The sequence below is a fragment of the Carassius gibelio genome, chromosome B17 (assembly GCF_023724105.1).
Source record: "Carassius gibelio isolate Cgi1373 ecotype wild population from Czech Republic chromosome B17, carGib1.2-hapl.c, whole genome shotgun sequence".
NCBI classification, from domain to species: domain Eukaryota; kingdom Metazoa; phylum Chordata; class Actinopteri; order Cypriniformes; family Cyprinidae; genus Carassius; species Carassius gibelio.
Genome location: NC_068412.1, coordinates 7,744,945 through 7,772,133, shown reverse-complemented (window position 1 = coordinate 7,772,133; position 27,189 = coordinate 7,744,945). Strand labels below are relative to the sequence as shown.

The following is a 27,189-nucleotide window of genomic DNA, read 5'->3' as shown; positions in this document are numbered from 1 at the left end:
TGACAAACAGAAGGGCATGTTTGCATTTGCTAACAGGATAGAAGGTCGATAAACCTGCCATTGTAAGAGGAAAGAAAAAAGTGTTTTCAAGACGTCAAATCAAATACACTACAATTAATGTCTCCTTTTTATTTATACTTTTGTTGTTGTTGATCGTAGTTTTTTTTTTTTTTTTGGACATGCAGCGTATTATTTCACTGTGTTAATACATCCTGTGAAAAAAAAAAAAAAAAAAAAAAAAAAATTTAAATAAAAAAGTCAAGTGAAGTGAAGTGGAAGCAAAAGCAAAGTTATGGGTTTGAGTCTCAGAAAACATGCATATTAATAAATTTTACAATTGTGGATATGGCTAATGTCTTAGCACCATGATTTTATAATCTCATATCGGCACAGTATCATGGGAATATTATAATAATTACATAGTGCAGTTTGTCTCACCTGCTTCATCTAAACAGTTCACCATTAGCAGTTCAGCTTTTTGTTCCTCCAGGAGTTAAACAAAAACTGTGAAAAGGCAAAGCGAAAGGATTGTGTCCCTTTTGAAGGTTTTTAGCTGATTATTGTAACCTTTAGTATTCATTGGAAGAAAAATGTCTTATGGGTTGAAAGGACATAAGAGTGGGTAAATGATGAGAAGTTGATGAGAAGTTGTTTGTGTCAGCTGTCCTTTTAAAGAAAAATAGTGTTATCTCTGTCGCACCAAACAAAATTGTGAAAACAGAGAAAGGTTTCCTGAACACTTTCCCCATTTCCCATTGACTTGGCCAATGTTGGGCTTTTCAGGATTCAATCAAGCAGTGATATGATCACAGAGACCTGCACAGAGACCCAAATGCCTTATAGTTGATGCACACTTCACCTTTAAGAGTTTGAACTGGCAAAATTGAACAACTCTATAGTAAACGTAATGAGAAAAATGAGAATTGAGAATGGAAATGTCATGACATTCTGCAGGGTCAGATATGAAGGTTAAAAATGGCAGTCTAGTGTTATAGTGCAGTTTCTCAGCACCTCTGTTGTGAGGGACATCCCAACGTTTGATCCTGTGGGATTAGCGGTGAGCCGGTGTGATCTGGATTTAGACTAAGTCATTGCAGAGGAGGAGCTGGTTCACCACAGGAATCTATAAAACCACAGAACCTTCAGCTGCAGCGTGGAAATGGCAAGCTTGTATGTTTGCTTTACTGGATAGATCAAGTTGTTTTAAACAATTCTAGAATCAATACACTAAATGGTGAAGTAGTTGGAGTTTATTGCCAGAATATGACCACAAAAAAACACACCCAACAGTGTAATTATTGTGTATTATAGCTACTAGCGTTGGGGAAACTTACTTTTAAACAGTAATGCATTACATTATTGTGTTACACCCTAAAAAAGTAACGTATTATGTTACCTAATTACTTTTTATGGAAAGTAATGCATTACACTACTTCTGAGTTACTTTTTTAAATATGGGCTGGGTTTCGCGTGTTTGTTTTTAATATTTAAAAAAATACTGCATGAACTACATGAAGAATATGATGCAGGAGAAGTTCAACACTATTCAGGAATTACAAATTAAAATAACATAAATGTCCTGTTTCCATATCAGCATTGTTGAATTGGATCATCCAAGATCAATAGCAAAGACATTGATTAATAAAATGGGATAAACTACATTTTCTCCAATTTCTCCAATTTCTCCACTGTATATGATTTGTGATGTGTGATACATTGGAGCGTAAAAAGGTTATTTATGTCACACTTGTCAGACGTGCCCTTGTTTGGTCCTTCCTGCTCCTGTCTTCATTGTTCATTATTAGATCATTTAGTTCCAGGTGTTCCCAGTTTAATTTTTATTGATCCCAGGTGTGTCTCGTCATCCCATTATAATGTGTATTTAAAGTGTTCTCTGTTCCCTGTTCTCTGTCAGCTGTTAATTTTCTTAGTTCCTGATTTTACCCCTTGTGAATTAAAGTCCATGTTCGAAGGATCCTCCAGCATCTCCTGTGTCTCCGTGCTCCTCGTACCTTCCTCTCCAGCAAAGCGTGACAACACTATAATTCCTTCAAATCAATGCTATATAACACTGAATTGGGCTATATACAGGATACTTAAATGAGAGTTGAGACAGGTTTTTTTTTTTTTTTTTTCAGTGAATAAAATGACCTGGTTAAAGAAGGCACAATTATTTTTTTATGGTTTTAAAATGTGCATCAAATAACTGCCTAAGCATCAGCATCATATATTCCCCGCCTCATAGATTAAAATAGACATAAGTGCTGGCCAGTGTTTATTTATTTATTTATTTGTACTCCATTTTAACGTTTCATAGTCCATGTGCATTTAAGTATGTGAGAACACAAATTCACTAATAAAATTCATAATTGCGTCCATTATGTTACTTTCTCAACCATGGTTACTCCACATGCAAATATCTCAGGCCTTCTTAATATTCAACAAAACTACTTCATTTGAAAAGCACAAGGATGGAATGCTTACATTGAGATGGTATGACAGATGCTAATACATCAGTCCATTTAGTGTTTGGTTTCATATTTTCAATGTCTAATTTGCATCTCTTGCTCTAATCGCAAATATATGTTTCTATATTTAAAGCATTCACTGATGGTGACTTGTTACATGTAGGCCATTTGTTATAGTGTAAGATGTATATACACCTAAAAAAGCTAAAACCATATCCTATACTAAAACATTTACACTCATAAAACCACATTTGCTAGCTAATTCTTTATTAGTACAGCAACAACAACAACAGACATACCAATCCATTTTACTTGTTGTTTCCATCCATAATTAATTTAATTAATTTTGTTTTCATGCCAATTTCTGAGCTTTTAAGTAATGCTGGTGCAGAAATTAGACATTTAACAATTTTAAACAACGTGGCTGCAACAGATTAGCATTTGTGCAGATCCCCCTGAATAAAGAGGAAAATAACAACAGCAAACACAGTATAGATTACAAGACCCTGCAAATATTTGCATTGCAGAGCACTTGAGTGAAATATAATCCATCACCTCTAATGGACCAAACATTACAATGATGCTGTTCTGATTTGTAATCAGAGGAGAATTTCTTTACCATGTTTGGAGACAATGGCTGAGAAATTGAAATTGCTCTCGTTCACGCAGTGCCGTCTTTAATGTTGTATTAATTATGAAACCAAGCAATAGGTTGTGTTATCAATTTGCAAAGAAAATGATCAAAGTATATAATGGGTTTGGGAAAAATGTTTGGCTTTCTACACATTCATTAAAACCCACCAGCGTGCTGTTTTTTTTTTTTTTTTTTTTTTTTTTTTTTTATGTTTGTGAAATCTGAATACAGTACATGGTGGTTGATTTTTCTGGATAAAAATCCACGTAAGAATATAAGTGCAATGATAACAGAAACAAAGTAGTGTAAAAGGTTTTTGATATTAATCTTGTAATGTATTTCCAGCAATATTTTTCTTTTGATTTCTTTTTATTATTTTTATTTGTTGTTGTTCTTGTTGTTAGTGTAAATATATTAATATATTCCCTTTTTTTAGTGGTTGAATGTCAATACATCATAAACAATACTACAAAATCAAGGAAAACCAATAAAATCATTGCACTTCAAGTAGGATTCACAGTTCAAAAACCAACATCGTCTTATGTTCAATAGAATAAGTATTTAAAAACTAGGAATATTTGAACTCATTTATAGAATAGTATAATTGCCCAGGGTTAATATCTAATTCAGTCCAAAGTTGTTGACAAGGTTTTAAATGAGGGCACATTCGTGTTCGCTATTATTTAACTCCTATCAAGGGTAAAATTATAATTGCAGGAGATGCTAGTTCTAAGAAAGAAATCGCTTTGGGAACCTGTAATTAAAGTGTAACATCAGGCAGCATCAAGCCAGTAATACACAAAAAAAAAAAAAAAAAAATATATATATATATATATATATATATATATATATATATATATATATATATATATATATATATATATATATTATTTTTCTTTTTTTATGAGAACAAAGCTCTGAATGTTTGCTTGATCCTTGTGGGCCGCAGTTATCATGCATTGCTAGTACAAAAGAATGCTCCCAACAAAGCACAAGTTCAGCTCCAAAATGTAAATTAATAGTCTAGATTATTTAGAAAATCGCACTGGGATGTTTTATTTCAACCACGAGCCTGGCAACAAGGTGAGAAGCAAAGCAAAGCTACCTAAAGTTAGTTCATAATAACTACATGTTTTATGATCAGCATAGCCATTTCGACAAAAAACAGCAAAGTGTTCGGATCTCAAATGACAGTCGGAGTTCATAAGAAATGCTACGGCATCATACATTTGCACAAAATAAAAACTTGTCTACAAGTTCACATTCTACATTTATTCTCCCAACCTGCAGTTAGCTCATGAGAATGGTGCAAAGTGCATCCTGAACCCATTCTTACCATAAGAATGAACAGTCTCATTAAATTTTATCGACCAAGACATCAGCAATTGGTTTTCATTTTCAATTTTGCAATAATAATCTGCAGCAATAGCCATTGTAGCAATAGTCCCAGTGGTGTTTAATTAATTGATTTATCTTGGGTCACTTCTCAACAATATCAATGTATTCTTCTGTCTGGTTGAGCCATTAGATATAATAAAAGCATGACATGGGGCAATAAGTGGCTTCACTCGGCCCAGACTCTCTGCTTATCTGCTCATAATCACGCCCTCCATCATTTTATTAGCCTTTGGTGCAATATTTATAGCATCCTCTCTTTGCTCAGACCTGAGATTCTGGTTTCTGGATACCCTAAAATCTATAAAAATCTATAGATATATATAGAGAGAAAGAACGGGAACAAGCTTTTCTGTATAATATCTCTGTTTATTTTTCACAGAAGGAAGAGAATACAAGAATGCAACAACATAGGGGTTGGGCTTTTGGATGAGTTATTGCTTTGAAGTACCATCAAGACAGGTCGAACATTTTTATTTTTATTTTTTTTTTTACAAAGTCGAGGCTTGAGTTTCTCATTCCAAAAATGTTCTCTCTAGAAGTGACACCCGTGAAACTGCAGGAAAAAACCTCTCAAGCTAATAATCATTTCCCTGTGCATCTCATTTCCACTAATTCCAGACTCTTCATTTGCTCAGGGCTGATCTACAGGAAACATGACTCCACGGTAATTATACTGTTCTTCAAAGGCAGAGCACCAAAATAGTTCACACTGACGTACAGGTAGTTGAACCATGCGGGAGGCGAGAGCAGGAAGAGGCTTAGAGAACAGAAAATCATCTCATTTTGTCTCAGGAATGGCAACAAGTTGTGCTGAAATGGAACATGATCCCTACAAGCTGGCTTAAGAGCGATATCCTCTTCAGTATGACATCTACATCTTTGATTTGCCTCAACATGAAGGGGAAAAAGGAAAGGAAAGTCATATAAGAGCGAGAGCCATGAATGAATGAATATAAGAACAAACGGATTGCTTTGATGTAAGTGGGTTCAAAGCTTCCACTTGGCTGAAGTAAAACTCAAAGAATGGAGACTTTAATTGGACCACTCTTAAAAAATAGGGGGTTGGGCATGACTTGTGCATGTTTATTAAAGTTTATTAAAGCCCTCTTCTAGTGATCCAAATGCTCAGTACATATCAATATATATATATACAAATTATTGGTTATCATCCAGAGCAGTATATTTGATTTATTACCCAATTAAAATTCATAGTAAAATGATAAAGCCTGTCAATTAGAAAAAGTCCAAAGTTGTTGTTATTTTTTCCTCCTTTTTTTTTTTTTTTTTTCTGTCCCCCATTTCTGTTTTCTCTGCTGCACACACATCATAGTGTAAGTGTTCCTTAGCCTGTTGATTTTTATTTGTGGTATTCAGCTAACACATAAGAGTTAAAAATAAATATGAATGATATCTAATATTTGTATTTATTTATTCATTCATTCATTCATTCATTCATTTATTTTTTTTAAACCCTCACTTAACCTTCTTTGCTTTTGTCCTTTTTTAAAACAGCCACCTAATCTTAAACATGAATGTACTTTTCAAAATTAGCTATAAAATAGTTGTTCATGGCAGCAGGGACAGGTATTATGTTTGCTTAGCATAGCATCAAACTTGAAAATTTATGAGACTAATATCATGTTTTGCTCCAAATCAGTCATTTTTGAAACCATTAGCTTCTGTGGTTCCGTGTTGCTTCTGTTCACAGTGAGACAGAAAATATTATTTGTAATAATCTTTACTCTGATACAAGCTATGTCAGTTAGCATTGTTTTGCAATCGCATCTTTATTGTCTTCCAGGTTTCATTAGTCAAAGCAAATCTATCTGCATGTTATTCAGCTGTAGTGATATCTGATGCATTTGTATTTTTTTGTCAAATTCTGACAAGTCATATATTATACATTATATACTAAAATAAAAATAACTTACTTTTTTCACATTCCAACTCATTTTGCAGCCACAGGACGTCACTTCTTTTTTTTCTTTTTTTCATCCCAATAAGATATTGGAAGCATGCAGTCAAGTCACTATTATGTAGTGCTTTACTCTGACATGCTAGTTCAGTAGTTGCTCAAAATGCTAAATGAAAATAATACAAAATACTTACAGTTAGGATAGCAAAATAAATAGGCATATCAGCTTGTAAAAGAATGGAAATGCTTGAGTTTTGTTTCTGATTTCAAAGACTGTGCTTCCAATTAAACTTGCCATTTTGGTTCTAATCAATCTATTTACTTTGACTGAAGCGATAAGCCACCTTAAGCAGATACTGCCTGCAGCTACAAGATGCATGAAAAGCCTTCACGAACAAAGACAAGGTAAAAGAAAGAAAAGCAAGTGCAAAGAAAGACGAGATACAAGAAAATATGACACATGTAACACAAAAATAAATAAATAAATAAAATGTTTTTAGCCACATTTATGGACAGTATGAATTATTAGATTTTTCTTAAATAGTAATCTCATAACTGAATTTAGATAAATCAAGTAAAACAAGATCCAGCATATTCTGGTGAGGTATGTTTTGAAGCATGGCTGCTAGTTTGAGCTTGTTTAAGCTGTATTCTACTGTACCTTGCTAATAATAATTTTTCATTTCTATATATGTATGTAACATATTGCCAGCATTAAGTGCAAGAACTACAAGACTAGTGACTGTACTGACATTTTCATAGTAATTGCTGTGAAACAGTATATACAACATATAGTCATTACAGCCATTCTCAACCTAAGAAGTATAATTCTAACCTCCGAAATGCCAAAAGACACACACTCGCTAAACACTGGTAATTTGACCATTTTTAAGCATGAAAAAAACATATCCACTCCCATGAAATCATGCAACTAGAAGCTAGAAAACCATGACCAGGGTCAGTTACTACCAATGAAAATTATCTATAATTGAGTATTAGCACAAATCGATTAAAAAATTCTGTTTTACAAAGTTAAGTGGATTGCAATTAGTGAAATTAAGTTTAATGTTTAAAAGTGTTGCTCCATTCATTGCAATTAAGTGAACTAGATTACACAAAACCTCAAAATTCTAGAGATGTTTAGAAATTAACCAGCATGTTATAGGTCAGTTCCTGAGAGTTTATACATTTGATTTGCATATTGAATATATCAAATTATGTTTAACAATTCTATCACTGTTCTGGGTAGCTTCTTGTAAAATCTGGGTTCTGAAGTAAAACTAGTTGAGATGCTCTCTGAATCATAGTTTGAGCAATATGCCTTGCACACAAACATGCACAGGCGCAAGCTTTACATATTGAGGACATTAGCCTTACTAAAAGCTCATAATGATGCCATCTGGAAAGACAAATTAAACAGTAAACAAATTACAGTGATGAGCAGGTGGACATTACCTGTGTAATCTTCTGGAAAAGACAAGTGTCTGGTGAAAAAGTCAGTAGCAGGCATTGTTTGACCAATAATGGAGTTTCTACTTCACCCCAGTCTATCCGCCCAAAAATCGAAAGATAATCAGACAGATGTAATATTCCCACTACATGTAAACACCATTAACAATACACACCCTCACAAATACACACCAACTATGACAACGTCAAAAGGCCTACAGTACCATATGCACACTAATTGGACAAAGTGCAGACAGTGTTTTAATCACATCACAGTGAGCATTAGGGATAATGAGGGTCTTATTTTCTTCTTTGAAATGTAGCTGTAATTAGGGCTTATTGTTATATTTATCTTCGGTGTGGTGAGTAGCCATGGCAGACATCTTTGTCAATTTATTAGAAAGTAGGTAATTTACTCCACCAACCATGGGCCGCCATTGCCCTCTGGAGATAATCTGAATGACATTGGTACCCGCGTAAACTGATAGGTTTGTATGTTATGCAACTGAAGGGATGGATACTATCATGCAGCCAATATATTTTAATCCAACACTTCATTTGTAATGTCTGCATAAAGCGTACAAGTTCAGTCAACCTGTCAGGTGAAAAGTAGCACTGATTGCACAATAAAAAGTGGATGTGGACAGTTATATAGAATGGAAAAAGTGTAAACCTGCAGTTGTATTCTTACAAAAGCAACTTCTACTAGATTTAACTTATAAATTATTATAAATTAATTGTTTGGATGGTTTAAATTAGTGTATTTAGGTTGATTCAGTGATGTTAAACAGTATTTTAACCTAAACAAAACCAGTTAATTTAAATACTATCATTATCAAGTTACTTTTTATTTGCCCACAGTGTACCAGAATAACAAGGAGCTATTTCATTATTGAATAACATTACCCAGTACATCATGAATAAAGCACATACATTTTGAGTTTATGTTGACTTTAAGGTTTAGCTTTGTATTCTTAGTGATTGTATTATTCTTACACAAATTATGGTGGCGTTAGCATTGGTATGATGATTGTGTCAAATATTAAAACCATGCTAATTTAAATGCTAATAAATGACAACCTTATATAATCCACAGATTTTACATGCCACTTTAAGGTATTTCAAATAATGCCATCTCAGTGGAAATATCAATGGCATTATTTTATTAGTCATTATAATGATATATGTGCATTGTAAGTTGCATCTGTTAAGAACATAATGTAACTGTAATTGTACTGTAAATTAGCAGCATCAAATAAATAAATAAATAAATAAATACATACATACATACATAAATAAATGGAATATACACAATCACTTCCAAGTGTTTTATTTTTTTTTATTTATTTTTTATTTTATTTTATTTTTTATTATAGAATCATCATAGCTAGCGTTAACTGGCTAACATAAGAAAACAATTAAAAAATAATAATAAAATAGCAATAATATTGCAAAATAAACAAAAATATCTTTATTACAGCTTAAATTTTATAAATTATTAATAAATAAACAATCACTTTAGATTCAAAGGTGTTTCCCATCTGTGAACGGTATTCACAAGATTTCAGAAGTTTGGATTTTTCAAGATTTTAAATGATTAAAAGTGTTTCATTGAAGTTAAGGGCTCTTTTGAAGTGTCACTAAGCAAGTATCATTCTGGGAACATTATCAATATTTAATGGATCAGCTAGGAAACAGTAATTGCAATACACTAACATGCTGAATCAAGTGAAAAGATCAAGTAAACTGATCTTAGATCTAGTCTTCTAAATTATTTCATTGTAATGCACTTCAAGCCAGCAGTAGCTTGAATAGTTCATGAACCTTGGCATACTCTGGTACTGAAGGAAGATTATTTCATTTGACCCAAAATACACGTTTGGGCCTAAATGCTAAGGGCTATTTTTATTTTATTTTTTTCTCAAATATTTGTTGGCTTAGCATATCACAATGTACACCATCCCAACATTGAGAAATGGTGTTGGTTGTGTCATAGGTTGTACTTCTCTGCAGCACCAACTGGAAAACTCAAGATAGGAGGAAAATGGATGAAGTTAAGTACATAGAAATCCTGCAAGAAAACGTGCTGCAATCTACAAGAGCACTGGGATTTGGAAAATAATTAATCTTCCAAATAGACCGTTACAAAAGCATACAGAAATAGCCATGCTGGAGAGGCGTAAAACTTAAACTTAAACTTAAAATGAAAAAAAGTTCATTTCCTAGAGTGGTGTAGTCAATGGCCAGACTTTAGTTTGACTGAGCATCTGTGGAATGAGTTTAAAACTACTGTTTATTAATGGTCCATATCCAATTAGAAAAAAAAAATAAAAAAAGGTCTCGAAAAAGTACTACTTATAATTAAAAGGAGTAGAGAAAACCTATGAAAAAATAAAGAACTTTTTTTTTTTTTTACATTATTCCAACTCCATCTTTCATGTTTGACGGTACATCCAAAAAAAAAAAAAAAAACTTGTAATAGACAACATGCTTTATTTATGCTATAATCAAATACATCATATATCTTATTTTTTTTTACATTACTTGCGAGATTTGTTCATTTAAAAGCAGTGTAATGGAAATATGCTTCATTTGTGCTATGCTCAAGTAAATCTTATTAGTTTATGTTATTTTTCAACATTATTTACAAGATCTGTGATTTCTATTTTATTTTTATGTATTCAGATTCAATATGTTTACTTTTTTTTTATCCATTCATATTTACTATGAATACTCTTACTGCTTCATTTTTATTATGCCCAAAAGACGTATTGCACATACACACACACACTGTCATGGCAATTTGTTACTATATTTGATGGATTGGGGAATTGGTGGTGAATTGCATTAATATAATAAATATTTGTAGAATCATAAAAATAGAAAAGAAAAAAAAGAAACAGAACATTCAAATGAAAGTTTTAATGTTCATGAAGATAAAAAATAAAAAATAAAAATACATGTATATTTCCATGAACATCACAAGCTGCATTCAACACACGACTAACAGCAACATGGCCTTCTTCAACAGAGCAGAGATGTCAGGCTATGTTTCCATGGTTACAAGAGCAGGAGAGTTCTGCAGAACATGTGCTTGCTCTACCTGGCTAGCCAATCCAGTAGAGAGAGAAAACCTACAGACACACCGAAAGACTTGCGCTAGATTTATCAAAAGCTTTTGGAAGCACTCCTTTGAAATCCACAGATACACAGGGTACATTGCAGGGCAACTTTCCTGAACAAATATCAGATTGTTAAGCATGAATTAGGAAAGCTGAGTGCATCTTGGATCTTCAACAATGTCCAAAATGACTCTCTTTTACTATTTCAAAATGAGAAAATGAGAAACTCCACAAAAGATGCAGTCTTTAGAAAGCTTTCTAATACCTTTATTAGTCTGTTTATCTACTCAGAGTAAAGCATGAGTTAATGAATATAATGCCATGAACCATATTAAATGTCACGTATAACTTTGTTTTCCATTAATCTAGCATTCATTTATTCCCAATTCCAAAATATTTATTAAAAAAATAAATAAATAAAAAATACATAATTGTGCTTTTCATCATGTAATGGCTATGCAGCTGTAGCTCTTTTAAATATGTGCTATAGTTCATGTTTCTCTATTACACAACAATTATACCCAGGGTTATAATTATACCCATCGCTACGAATTCTGGACCCTTTGCACTTAAATTTTGTTCCACAGAAGATGGAAGTTCATACAGGTTTGGAATGCCATTATGTTGAGTAAATTTTGATATGTTTGGTAATTATCTTTTTTAAGAATTTCATTTTGTTTTGTAAATAATTAACACCTTATTTATATAAGCCACTGATATTTATCTTTAATCAGGCCCTTACTGAATAATTTTTTACTTCAATTGAAATTTTTTACCGAAGTATAAAAAAAAAAGTTTAGCCGAGTAGTTTTAATAGGATGGTGGTCACAAAAAGTAAAACCATGGTCCTCATTAGCATGGTTATAAGCTTTTTATATGGCTATAATACTTTTTAATAAATGAAATGTAATAATAATAAACTATACAATATAATACAAAAAAAGAAAAAAATAAAGAAAAAAATAAACAGCAACAACAAAAACTAAACATTAGGAAACTATAAAACACCTTCTATAAAAAAAAAAAATTCTCCCTTGTTTTGACGATCAGCCCACTACTTTAATGGAATGCCCTGTAGACAAGTAAGTGATCGCAATACAAGAGTACAGTTTAAATCATGTTTATGCTAAGTGTGATGTAGATTAAGATCCTATAAAAGTAGCATAAGGATTTAGTTAGCAAACATGCTACAAACAGAAATAGCACCATATAAAATGACACTTGGGCCACCATATTTCTAGTCCTCTGAAGCCATATAAAAGCTTTTTTTTTATAGACAGCTAAATGTCTTTCCCTTTGTTTGACTATCAAATCACATTTGGTGTCCTTAGACACACCAGTGTCAGGATAATTGTCAATGACATTATACATCATTAGCGCTTGTGTCGTTTGATAGTACTTTTACCTCGAAGCCACTGCATTTGATTTAATAACTTTTCCCGAGAGGAAGATTATGTTGTCCATCACACAATTCTGTATTGTGTTTTTGGAACCTTTGAGCTGTTGTTACAATTTTGGGAGAAGAACTGTGTTGAGATTCTTCACAACTTCACCTTTAGGGTTCAACAATGAAATCTGAAAAAACCTCCTTATTGTTTTACTGTATCTCATGAGTCAGACCCATATATAGTTTACAGTAGACTGCAAAGGTCATGTGTTCCAGCTGTCAACAGCAGTCCTAGGGCTCCACAAGTGAAGAGGTTGGTTAGGTTCAGCAGAGGGAGCCAGATCCCTGGGCACTGCACACCCCTGACTGGTGCAATTGAATCCCCCATGTAAGTAAATGACTGAATAAACAGATGCATGAATAAAGTGTTTAGTGGGAACTTTAATTAGCCGCTTGTTTGACATGCGCCACTGCTACTGAAACTTCCCTGGAATGCAATATAAGACGCTAGCAACAGAAACCTATTACAAGTGACAATTTCTAAAGCTGAAGCAGAACCGCAATCGAGCTGTGCACTGCTATTCAATGCATAAAATATTCAAATTTGACTGGAAATTATGATTTATATTTTGGGTGTGGGCGAAAGGTCAGAAGGACATTTTGATTTGTTCTCCAAAAAGAAAATTGCTGTGCAAGCTCACCTGTTTTCTCTTTCTTTTTTCCCCATGAAATACATCCTTTCTATCTATCTATCTATCTATCATCAGTAAAGTTATGGCAACCACAGTGCAGAGATATTGCTGGGGCCCTCAAGGGCCTCATATGACTAACTAAGGGCCTCAGCACACCACACCACCCCATCCAACTCTTGGATGTTTTGATGTAGATATTAGAGGGGCCCTCAAGGGCTTTAGAGGGCTGACTAAGTGCCTCAGTGGATTGCCTCAAGTTAAAGAGCACACCCCATGTCTCTACAATGTTCAGCTGTTGAGATAACACCGGGGCCCCCAGAGGCATCTATGGCCCTGTTGGTCCACAAAATGATTCACTACACTTTCCAAAGCTAAAAAGCCCATCCACTGTATCTTGGATGTTGTGGTGAATTCAAGTCAAGTCACCTTTATTTATATAGCGCTTTAAACAAAATACATTGCATCAAAGCAACTGAACAACATTCATTAGGAAAACAGTGTGTCAATAATGCAAAATGACAGTTAAAGGCAGTTCATCATTGAATTCAGTGATGTCATTTCTGTTCAGTTTAAATAGTGTCTGTGCATTTATTTGCAATCAAGTCAACGATATCGCTGTAGATGAAGTAACCCCAACTAAGCAAGCCGGAAACGACCCCCATGTTTTTTTTTTTTTTAGAATGTTCTGGTGCTGACCTGGGGCCCTGTCAATCTTTAACCTTCAACTGCCATACCATCCATAAATTTAAGATTTTTTTTTTTTTTTTTAGCCAATTTCATATTACAAAGAGAGCACAAAATGGAAGATAAAACATTTATTTATTTATTTTATAGATTTTTTATTTAATTTTCTCTGGGAAACCAGAGTGACAGGTGACTGCAGATGCTCTGTGTTTGTTCTGCAGTTTTCCTCAATCTAACTTGTGTCTACAAAACCCTACAGTCCTCTCCACACAAACTGAGACTCACTATCTGAGACTGATTAAGCAGAAAATCCAGGGCACATGAAACAAAAAGGCCATGATGTTCATGCTGTGCTGGGTGAAGGTCAGCTGTCTACGGGAGACAGTAGGTCCAGAGTCTTTCATCTTTTTAAGGAACAATGTCATGATGTACCTTGGAGAGCATATGGCGCTGGTTTCTCTTGTCAAAACAAAAATAGGTGTTTTCACCCAAGAGTGTGTTTTCTCGTGGTTGTGTATTATCACCCTTTGCCCAGCTTGTTTCTTTTTTCCCTGACACAAGATCCTTAAAGCAGGTAAATAACCATTAGTTCTACCCATGCAAATCAGTGCACCCTTTCGAGTCGATTAACGCATATATGCGTTTTGAGTAATTTTCTCCTGATAACCCCGAAAAGAACTTAAATTACACTCTCAGTTTTAATCGTACAGATAAGAGCAATGCATCAATCGAATCTGTAAAGGGTCTACTTTTTTTTTGGATACAGACATAATAACAAAAAACCTTTGTGCACTTATAAAATAAAGATAACAAACAAGGTGCGCTGTCTACAGTCTTTGTCTCCGCTGATCGTCATGTAAAAACATTTCATTAAAACGGACTGTAACTCCGTGAATACTCAACGAAGAGATATGAGAGAGATATCTATAGAAAGCCTGGAATGTCTACTTTTAAACTAAACAAGTGCTGCCGAAATTACTTTATTCTGAGTTAGAGTAATCCATATGAAAACAACGCGATGTCTGTTTTTCATAACTCCGCTCATTATATTTAATGTGACCACGCCCCCGAGCTGAACGCGCTATTCAGATTCAAACTGAAGCGCGCGGCTTGCATACGCCCACACAGAAGAAAAAGCAGCCAGACTATTCTTCAAGTTTTTATTTTATTTTACTGTTTGCTTCGCGATGAGAGGACTAAGACATAATTCACCCCAAAAAGATGTGATGTGGTTGAGGATTTGAGAAATGGATTTCCTCAGAAAAAAGAATGAAGCTCTTTATTCAGCAGAGATCATAAACATGAGTAAGTCTCTTTTTATTTATTTGTACTAGTTTTCACATAAAGTGTAAACATTTTACTAGTCAGACTTTTTCCAAACTATAATTCCTGACTAAATGTATAATCAAGTGAAACATTATGAAGTTTCAATAACAGTATACAATACTATACCATTCAAAAGCTTGATGTAAATAATATAAATGTGACAAATAGAGATAACTCTAACAAATGTAAAAACAATGCAGTTCTTTCGATTTATTCCCCCTAAAAAAAACCTGAAAAATATTCTCAGCTCTTTTCAACATTAATAATAATAATAATGATGATGATAATAATAAATGAGGTTTATTTGGTAGAAAATAAGATTGTTGAAAGGATTTCTGAAGGATTGTGTGACTGGAGTAAGGATGCCAAAAAAATTGTTTGAAAGTAAGCTTTGATTGTCCCTAATAAACTGTTTAACTGCTCCTCCCAAGTGGATATTAAATTATGTTGTGGGATAATTAAATATATTCTTAATAAACTACAAACATAAAATTACATACTTTTATTTTGTTCTCACATTCTTTGTTGTAAGTCCTCCCTCAGAGTGGCACAGTTGAATGAGAGGCTCATTATGCAGCTCATTATGCAGGCCTTTGTCTTCTCAGGTGTAAATCACAATGATATTCATGATAGTTGACGCCTACTCGCATATGACTTTTACCAACAAAAAGTGTCTTAGAAAATTTAAATCAATATATTGTTTTCTGTGAATGAGTAAACAAGATGATTTTCACATAATTTAGAAAGAAAAATTCTAGACTACAAGCTCCAGTTCTCAACTTTTTCGGCAACCAATTTTATGTATGTGTTTTATTGCCTTATTCAAGTGACTTAGCATTTTTAGTTTTTCACTAACCATGCATAACATTTTTTTTCTCAAAAATACAATCATGTACATGCATGCATTTCACATATTATTATAGCCCAGTTTGTGCTGATTACAGTGATATTAGACTTTACCCATTTAGATATTTATAAGAAACTGAAAAAAGCACAAATATCAGGGCATGACAAAATTTCTCCAGGCCCCAAAAATACCCTTAGACTCCAGAGGGTTAAGCCTTCAATCCCATGGCTAGGTTGGCTCTTCACTGATTTAAAAAACACGGTGCATACTCAGAGACCAACACACTTGGGGTTCCTACAGGGTTGTTTGGGAATTTCTGGAAGCACAAACAGCGTCAGTTAGCTTCAAAACACTTCAGCTTGTGCAAACAAATCAATTGACCCACAGTGGCAGTAGAGAATTAAACTTTTTTTTCTTTTTTTTTTATCCAGCTGATATTGTCTGGACATGCATGATTGAAAAATCATTGCTCAATCATATTTGTTGTAATCTCTATGTGAGCATTTCTAGGGTGACAGTATGCAATTGCAAAAATCCTTTCAGATTAGAAGACACGTGCAAAGAAGCAATGAAACCAAGGTCCTTACTTTGCAAAATACTTCAGCAGAGAATGTTTCAGCCAATAGCCTCCTTACTTTTCAAGAACTTCATAATGGTGATGTGTGTAATGTTGCTGTTAATGTTAAATAACCTAATGTCCTGAAAGTAAGCCATGTGCAGGCTGTTGACATTCTGTTTGTTTGAGCATCCTGACTAGAGGCCTGTCAACCCCCCATTCACCCCCCCCCCCCCCCACTGAACAAACTAAAAAAAAAAAAAAAATTGGTTTTGAGTGGACAGAACCCAAAAAAATCCAATCAAGTTTAGTTTGGGTTCAGTGGCTTTACAATGCTTGCTTTTAACATTCTTTGTCAGCACAGGGTTTGATCCTGAGTTTATGATGAACTCTTTGATTCTCTTCTTTGCTGAAGTGCAACAGATCATTACGTAAGGCACAGAAATGACACGCTTCGCCTTTAATAATCTGTCCACAGGCTGGAATTTAACCAAGCTTTGAGGTAACGGTTCGTTTTCTTCTGTTGAGGATATATGCAAATTTGCCCATCTCAGCAGTGATCTGTACCAGTTCCGCTCTCCACCACCTGTTCTCTGGGCATGCTGCTTGAAAACTCCCCTGAGTACATAGAAGCTTCAGGCTGCCTTGGAATTAATGTCCTGTGATCATCCCAGGCTTTGACCGCACCAGTTTGCTATCCAAACAATGAAATAATGAGCCCTATATTCCCATCATTAATGGTGTTAAGTATGCTAATGGGGTAAATGTCAACCCCACATGAATTTGTGCCAGTTTTGTGTATAGACCCATAGACCGCAAAGCTACACCCACACAATCCTATCCCCTAGGACCCCAAGATTTACTGCATTCATAATGCCTGTTAAAAAATACATCACATAATGATAATGCTTTAGATAATCAAAATAGTCTTACTGGTCCATTTTTGCACCATGTGCTAGTGAGGTGTGTAGAATATTAAGCTTTCAAGCCAATTATTTGAGAAAGTACACTAACTTGTTATTAGGTGTTGTTATTAGGATTGTTAATCAGGCACAGAATAGCAAACCTATTACAGTTAATTTAGCAAAACGTCAAGGTTCAAACAGGATCCAGACCACCGATTGATTGCTCCCCCTCCCCCTGCTGGATTCTATTCACAACTGTATTTTTGGGTCAGAATCACAATACGTTTCCCCCTGTTGCTAGTTAACGATGACGGGAAGGGAAGGCAAGGCAGGAACATTTATAGTTTTCCTCACTTTGGTACTTTGAGTTTTTGCTTTTATTCAGACAAACTATGATGTATATATATAATATATATAAATCTGTGCTTCCAACCTCCAAATATATTTAGCTTCCTCCCAGCTATAGTGACCTTAACCTTAGTTTGCCTCATTGCAACGCTGACCTCCCCAAACCCCACCCCTTCTCACAGAGCTCAGCCTTTCCTGGTGACAGCCATGCACGACAGCAAGTCTCCAAAGAAAGTAAGTGCACCAGCCAATAGAAAGGTAAATAGCCCTGGCATTTCACACTCTGCATTCATCAAACTTTCCATCCTCTATTTCCCTCCACATATAAGCCATATGCCTGAGGACATATGGAGAGGAGGTGAGCGCAATCATTCACTACACTTCCATTGCTTGGATAGTGGTGAAAGAGGACAGGAATGATTTGCCCTGTATGTTTTCATTTGCTTTCCAACCAACTGCGTCAGAGCTTTTCCTGCTGGAATTGGAAGGTTGTATATCTCAAAATATCTTTATACCAATTTGTCTTTTTGAAGAACATAGTAGCACACATAACTGAACTCTTGTAAGGTAAAATGATAGTTATAAAATGTTTTCTTTAATTAAGAAACCTTTTGGACTTTTAAAAGATGAAGCTATGGGCAGCTGTGGCCTGATGGTTGGAGAGTGGGACTAACTTACTGAAGGTTGCTGGTTCAAGTCTCAGTTCTGGAAGGAGTTTTAAATGGTGGGGAGTGAATGAACAGCACTCTCTTCCACCCCTTATTACCCATGGCTGAAGTGCCCTTGAGCAAGGCACTGAACCCCCAGTTGCTCCCCGGGCTGCTGCACATAGTTTCCCACTGCTCCGGGTGAGTGTTCACGGTGTGTTCACTACTCACTGCTGCGTGCGTGCACTTTGATGGGTTAAATGCAGAGCACCATTTCTGAGTATGGGTTACCATACTCTGCAAATTTACACAACCTTCACTTTAAGAACTTCATTGAAAAACTTTTCCAAAGTCAGTTCACTGGAGAATTCTACTCTTTTCTATTCTATGTCCCTGAAACATCATAAACCAATGTAATTTCCATCTGTAATCATAATTTATTTTGTGATGAGGTATAAATGGTATCTTGGAAGTCTGTAATAAACTGTGAAGTAATTACTCAAAAACCTATTCAAAGCTAGCATTCATTTGTATTCTAAATACACAATAAACATGCCATATCTATCTATGTCTACATTCTCTGTTTTGTCTCATATGTTGTTCTTTTCTGGCTGTTTGGTTGCATTTCTTTCTTTTTGAAGCCTGTACATTGCAGAAAAATGTCCAAGTGTTTTGTTTACAAAGAGAGACTTCCCTTTGGTCGGACTATACTGGGATTTCTGTTTATTATGATCATTTTATAATATGTTGGATTCCTGCTGTGCAGCTCTGTGTGTGAAAGGAACCAGAGAACACACGGAGCCTTAGCAGTGAGTGATTGAACAGCACGAGGAACTGCTGCATTTGTCTTTCAAGTGCATGAGGTGCGCCTGAAGAGTTCGTAATCTCCCAACCTTCTCCGCAACCTGACTATCAAATGAGGTTTTCTAAACTCTCGCCCTAACCTCCCCCACCCACTCACATCTCTCCCCCTTCAATCGCTCTTTCGTTCTGTCTGTTACATATCATTTCCATCCTGCCTCTTTTCAACTCTAGCTACCCCTCCCTGAGTAAAGATGAAATGATTATTCACATGGTGAAGTTCTTCGCTCTGTTCGGTATTTTGCACATCCACATTACCTCTTTCTCAGATACGTTTATACGGTTCAAAGCTTGTGTAGTAGAGGGCTACAAAAACATTTTTAATTTCCTTTTATGAGACCTTTAATGAATGCCTCAATGATTCTCTGTTTTCCCCTATAACTTCCCGCAATTTATTTAGTTATCAAATGTGTGTAGGAATAAAAAATAACTCAAATATATATTTGGTTAAAGGTATTAGCACTCATTTAAATTTGATTTACTAACATATTAAAAGAAAATTATGCAGTTAATACCATATCGAGCTATTTCTAATAATAACCTAATCTAATAATACGGTAACCAACTGTAGTCAGGCTTATAAATTATTTTTTAAATACTTTAGTATTCTTGACTTGAATAAAACTTTATGTAATTTATGTCACGGTGTGAATCACATTGTTTCGTTGAGAAAGCATCTTTAACATTGTCAAATGGAAGCTTTGTACCTTCCTCCCACCCCTGGGAACTTGCTTTTGTCTTTGCCATCGTCTGGTCTTTCGCCCAGGAGTCCTCTGCTGATGTTAAACTCCAGGCGAACTCAGGATAATATCCAGCAGGCCCACGGTCACATGACTTTCCCTTTGAAGAACAATCTGGAAGAGAACAATGATTTTACTAACATTTGCATATAGAAAAGGAACCACATTGTTTAATAGGTAACAGAACAGCAGTTATAGATGTTTTGGGGCAATTGTATGGACTTTTTGGGTCCTGTAAATTAAATTACTTAGTACGCACTTTTCAAACTCATTTCATTGTTGGTATATTGTTCTTCAAACTTGGTCAGGCTGATCTGTTGATTGATTTTAAAAAGGGTCTGGTGCAGTAAACATAAAACATCAGCTTGACCAGGCTATTTTAAACCACATAAGACCTGGAAATCAGATCAGGCTGCTTCAAAAAGGTACTTTTCACACACACACACACACACACGCACACACACACACACACACACACACACACACACACACACAAAGTGACATATAAATCAGATGAATGCATACAGTTCACTGCAGTTTCCAGCTGATGTGACCATTAATCGCAATGTAATTGCAAAATACTCCATTGTGACCATAAAACTATTTTATCATGGCACATAATTGTACACTAATACATTCTGACATTAAATGTGCACTTGTGGTTCTTAGAGTTTATTGAGTACAAATCCAAAAGAAGTCGTCTCCTACCAATGCCATAAAATGAGACTTTGATTTTTAACTGATTTAATAAACATTACATTATTTAATTTATTATGTAAGTTATTCGTTTATTTTAAATTGTAATTTATAGTATGCTTTTTACCTGGAAACAATACTATTACATCTCATTTGATGCCCAAACTTTGTGAAGAGACTGTTTAATCATAATTCTGTTAGTTTTCGGACACGACAATATAGTGAAATTTCCAGATGCAGCCTGCTGCTGATTATACGGCTGTTTGACATTTGAAAATACAGTAGTTATTTATAGATTGATTGTTGTTCATGTTCACGCTGTTCACGTCTTCAGTGATGGTTCTAATTAAAACACATTGTTTAAGGTCAAAGACTGTGTTTAGATGACTGATGAAATGTGTCTTCAAAAAGACACATGATCATAGCTGTGGCAAATTAATATCATTATTTATTTATTTTTACTGATATGAATGTTACTGGCTTTAGGTTTAGCCAGGAGTGTCATTTGAGTTGCTTCTTAGCCCAGTAAGATGCACTTCTGCAATGTATAACATTACAATTAGACTTGATAGAAGATGAGCATAATATAAAATAACGTTCAAATATGAAATTCAATCATTCATTCATTCTCTGCTCAGTTGTTTTAGTAACCATTAATGTGAACATGGCTAAAAATAAATAAATGCAAATAAAATCACCCCATGGGACATAAAAGTGCTCATAGCTGAAGAAATATCCCTATATGAAAACCTTATCTATAAAAGGCCGGCAAATATAATAAATGTAAACTCAGCTAGTTTGTAGTGTTTTAAATTGAAGTTGGAGCTTAGCATCTGTAAGAGAGTGATGTTGGGTAAAAGTAGATAAAGTGACAAAGTTTTAATTTAATACTGATGTGTCAAAGTACATTTGCATAGCTTGTCTCATAAGATTATCATGTAGCTCTGTAACGCTAATAATTTTAACACCGACATTCACATAAAAAGTGAATGTCAGAAGCCATTCTTCAGGGACTTTAACATGACTATGATGTTCATACTATTTTCCACACTTTTCTTGTGGTAGTTCATGCATTCTTGTATTCATTTATTCTGCTAGAATGGCTTTCAAACCATTCCAACTGTGTTCCAACCACACATTCGTCTCGTATTCACTGGAGTGATAAAAGCACCAGTGGGACCAGGTTGTTTATCAGAGGACTGCTGGTTGAAGCTCCAGGCGACGTACAAATACGCACATTTTCCATTCTTTTGCCCAGTGCATGAGTGTGCTTCCTTGGTACACTACTCGGGGCTTCCACTGTTAAGAAAGGCAGATTTAAGAGGAACATTTTATTGCCCAGAGGTTTCTCTTGAACAACTCAAACTTAATGGAGTTCTTTGTTCCATTTCATTCTGGAAGCATGTATTTTCTCTGTGTTAAAATAACTTGTTCTGTGCCAGTTTAATGTGCTACTGTAAGAAAACTGTAAGCAGAAGTAGGCAGACTTCAGTAGATTCCCTTAAATGCAGGGCCAGCGTAGACTTTGTGCGAGATTTTAGATAGACACCCCCCAAAAAAAACACTAAAATGCTGAATTACACTAATTTATTTGTGACAATAAGTAACTAATTTGATAATTAACCAGTTCCAATAACAGATAACAATTAGTGCCATCCAAAGTTCAGGGAGCTGTTGTTTCAAAACTCAAAACTGAACAATACATAGTTTCAGAAGCTTATGTTTATTGTAAATAAAATGTACCACACTAATAAAAAAAATAAAAAAATATGGTCACACTTTGTTTTAAGTCCAGTTCCCCCTATTAACAAACTATTAACTTTGACTTTTCCCTAAATAAACACCTAATTTGCTGCTTATTAATATTTAGTAAGGCAGTTGTTTAGTTTAGGAAATAGGTTGGATTAGGGGTGTAGAACATGGTCATGCAGAATATTTGCTTTACAAGTGCTAATAAAGAGCCAATATGTTAAATAGGCATACTAATAACAAGTATTCGGGGTTAGCAGTGTTAATACAATACAATAGTGTTACAATAAGTTAATAGTGAGAATTGGTCCCTATACTAAAGTGTTATCAAAAATATATATTATCTTAACCATTTAACAGTACTTAAAGCTGGAAGTGGTTATACTCCTAATACTAGGAGATGGTCAGTTCACATACTGAAAATACAGTATATTATGGCTGGGTATTGTTGGCTAAGATAATATTCTCAATATGTTACATCAATACGTGTCATGATATGGTACATCAAAGTATCATGTCCAAACCAGTTTCAAGATTTGTAGTCATAATTTGTATTTGTATTTTTATTCAAATGAGTGCCCAATACAATTTTATTCAAATGAGTGCCAGAGGATAACATTGTATCATATTGGATGTTAACGTGCTAGTGTACCTGTAGCTCAATTGGTAGAGCATTGCGCTATGAAGCGCAAGGTTGGGGGTTCAATTCCCAAGGAACACATGATAGGTAAAAATTGATAGCCTGAATGCACTACTGTAAGTCGCTTTGCATAAAAGCATCTGCTAAATTTTAAATTTAACGTCACATTCGGATAATGGAAGCTTCCATTGTATTTGATATTTCTCTTTCACCACAACCATTAACCAACATACTGTACACTATAAAATGAAAATGTAAAGCAAAATTGATAATTTGTCCTTGGTGTCGGATGTGATATGTGTTTGTATTTATATTAAAAAGAAAAGAAAAAAAAAAGTTTTTTATTTATATAAGATTTAAATAAATGATTAAAATAATACAATTATCATCACCATCTGTTTTTCTTTTTTCACCAGAATCTTTTTTTTTTTTTTTTGACCCACATGTGCAATGTGTCAAAACATTCAAGTTCACTGTAGTTCATCCGAAAGTAGCGTGCTCTGTCTAACAATATCAAGTTTTAAAATATGCTGCATTAGAGCTTGTTAATATTTCATGACCTCACACTGGTGAAAGTGACAGATTTTAGAGAACACTCCTGAGCTTTCCTTCCACTTAGTGATTATCAACTACAATTGCTAAGATGGTTAATCATTTGTTAAAACCCTCAGATAATGTTAAATGCCAGAGGGAAACTTAGGTCTCAATGAGACGTGTTTTTCTGTGATGTCTCTTCAAGGTTGCACGATAAATTGATTTCAGGAAGTACTGTTTTTTTTGTTTTGTTTTTTCTGACAGGACATATTGCTCACCAACTTCATCACCAATTTTATTTCAAGGGAGAGTGTATGCATTAACCTTTAGAATAAGCCTTAAAATTGTCATTTGAGAAATGATTTCCTTTATTTTTGGAGACAAAAGGCTTTCATGTACTGTGAAAACAAATTGTAACTTTAAAAATGTAAAACTGGTCCAGGAATATCTATTCAAAATATAAGGATGGACTGTTTGTGGCTGTGTGTAGCACCTACACTTTGCATTTTTATTTTTATTTTTTACATGTAAAAGCTTCTAAGTCACTTTGGATAAAAACCTTAGTCTCAGCCTTAGGCATCACACCCACAGACCGTTGGCTAAACATTTGATGCATATGGGACACAAAAATGGAAACACTTCAGGAGTGACAAAGTCATCATCAGATTGGTTGAATTCTACAGAATTTCCAAGGAGACGTGTGCAACGTGATCTTTAACATTCTGTCCAGAAACAAAGATGCCATGACGCCAAACCCCCTCATGAAAGAAGAAAGCCATCGTGTTTACAACTGTAATGACAAGTGCTTATCAGGATCAGCTAAACACTATAGTTTCAAAATTATGTGAAATTTCTAAAGTTTGCGGCAATCATTCTAATACACCCGAGAGTTTTACACACCGGTCTGTTATTGTGGTGACATTTCCACGCCCCGAAACGTGAGGGTTTCAAACTGTGATTGGTTGTTTGAAATGTCGATCAAATGGCCTCATGGGCAGTCCTTGGTCAATGAAAGCTGCCATGAATTCTAGACCTTCAGCTGTCGGCCTGAAGGTCTGGCTACGCAAGACTATAAAAGCATCTGCTAAATGACTAAATGTAAGTGTGTGTATATATATATATATATATATATATATATATATATATATATATATATATATATATATATATATATATATATATATATATATATATATATATATATATATATATATATATATATATATATATATATATAATACTTTACAGTGTTACAAATTTATTCTGTTATAACTCAACTTGACCTACCCTATCACAACATTAAGAAAAGGATTCCCTTTGTGCAGCACATTTCAGAATGGACGGTTTTGCGAATCTGTTTTATGAACGTAATACAGGATTTGCAGTAGCTGTTATTAAAGGAAGTGCGGACTATATTGAACCTGACAGCAAACCAACAACTCGTATGTGAACACAGAAAAGTGCTCTTGTCAATTTATTTTACATGTGAAGAGGGTGTTTAAATTTTTAAAGGAACATGAGCACAAAAAAAAAAAACTTGTTTCAGAAGGGTCAGAAAGAGGGTAGTCATGAAAAATCTTCTTGGTTGGCAGCGCTCAATCTGAGATGGATCATTGTAAGTGATCGATCTGGAACGCTTTACATATTGTTGGTCCACAAATAGCACTTCATATTGAAGACTCAACTCACATTAGCTCTGACAAGAACAAAAAAAAAAGGGGGGTAAGATTTCAGAAAACCTGCCAAGCATTGTGCAGCTCTGTGTATCCTTCTGAAGATGGGTAGACAACAGTTGTAACATTTTTATTTATTTATACAGTTTGGAATTGTTTTTGTTCTGAAGGTTACATCCAAAGTTGAATTAGAATGTAATCATATAAGGTGTTATCCATATGCTGCAGAGCTTTTGTGTCCTTGGTCTCCAAAACCGTACTCTTAAAAGCAGTTTCTCCACCCTACTTGTTCCAAATGAGGCTGAGAGAAATGATTCAACAAAGCCGGCGACAGGTTCTGGATGTGTCAAACGGTTCCTGTCCCACCGCAGTGGCAATCTAAGGGAGAAATGATGACTTAACAGATGGCCAAGGACACAGATTTTACTGGCCATTTATCCTCATTTAGACCCTTGACTTATCTAATGTCTTAATTCTCTGAATGTGTGATCATATCCCATTTGACACTCATTGAAACACTTAGAGTCGATCAGTCACAATGACCCTGAAAATGGCTGCAATTAAGCTCTGAAAAATCTATGGAATCAAATAATGGTTTTCTTGAGCTTTGTTTCTATTTGCCTATTTACGTTAAACAACATCACAACTTTCCTTAATCTGAACTAGTTCAAAACACTAGTTCAAGATTTTCTTTTAAATTACTTGAATTTGCAATTCTTATGGACATTAAAAATCATTTGCTTCCTGCCACAAAGCATTTGCAGAGATTTCATTGATTTTGCATAGGTTAGCCAATTTGTGTGAATATAAACCTTTAACAGTGCTTCTGAAAAAACTGTTTTATTTCAGGAGAGCTCTACTTGGTTGCAAAGCATTCTGTAAAATCCCTATCGTGACAATGTGACCCATTTGTTATGTATAACGGTGCTTATTAGAGACTTAGAGAATATTATGCAGAACATTTTAGCTCTGACAAGATTCAATGCACTGTCTAAATGATTAAAAGACCCTTTCAAGGGACAAAAGGGTGCTTTAGTTTTAAATGACTGCCACTAAATCCACTTATTTCAGAAAATTGTTACATTTTTTAAGATACCAGAGTATTTGCATACAACTCGATTATTTTTAAAGTGCTATGGTTCTGGAACGCAATTTCTGTAATCGCAACAGACAAAAAAAAAAAAAAAAACGTAGCATTGTTTAAACAGCTTTATAATGCACTTGCCCAACTTTGTGGCACATATGCATATTTTCATTTCTCTCATGGCCTCTCGAGTTACTGAGAAGGACATTTAGACGATTGCACCATAAAAACTGCAAATGGCATGGTTTGGAATTACTCAAAAACTTTTGCCACAGCTGAGCTCTCTAGGCTCCACACAGCAGATAGTCAGGCGGGTTCGGCTGTAAATGCTTTCAACCGTGAGCGTTTACAGCCCATAAATTTGTTCATTCAAAATGGTCAATTATTCCCCTAGCTCTTTATATCCCACTCAGATGGGGCACAAGATCATAAAGGACTTGGATAGTGGAAGGTGTGTGAAATGACCAAGCTTCCTTTCCTGGGAATATGTGTGCCAAGAGAGCATACTCTGTGTCAGGTCCCCGGGATAACAGGTGAAAAACTTAGATTTATTTCTCACAAGGCAAAACCAAAACAATAGAAAAATCACAAAGACAGCAAACTAGTCCTCGGGGGCAATGCAGATCTTACAGGCTGTGGAAGCTGTCCCAGACCAAGCGTTCACACAGGACAGTAAACCAGAGAGATAGTGAGGCAACGAGTGGCTATCTCTCCTCACTAGGTGTATTGGGGTACAGTGAAAAAGGGAAGTGCTTGAATAAAACGCACTGATTAAAACATGAACACGGGACACACTAAACAGTTTACTCACAAGGAAAGACAAGAAAGCAGAGG

The 27,189-nt window shown here is 34.8% G+C and overlaps 1 protein-coding gene across 1 annotated transcript in view; it reads right to left on the bottom strand.

The window, feature by feature from the left end:
• The window catches only part of alk (ALK receptor tyrosine kinase), a 371,909-nt gene that overhangs the window by 177,147 nt on the left and 167,573 nt on the right, over positions 1-27,189 (bottom strand). Inside the window, exon 3 of the mRNA XM_052580768.1 lies at positions 19,947-20,093. Within this exon, the coding sequence (XP_052436728.1) occupies positions 19,947-20,093 (147 nt within the window). The remainder of the gene's footprint in view (positions 1-19,946; positions 20,094-27,189) is intronic.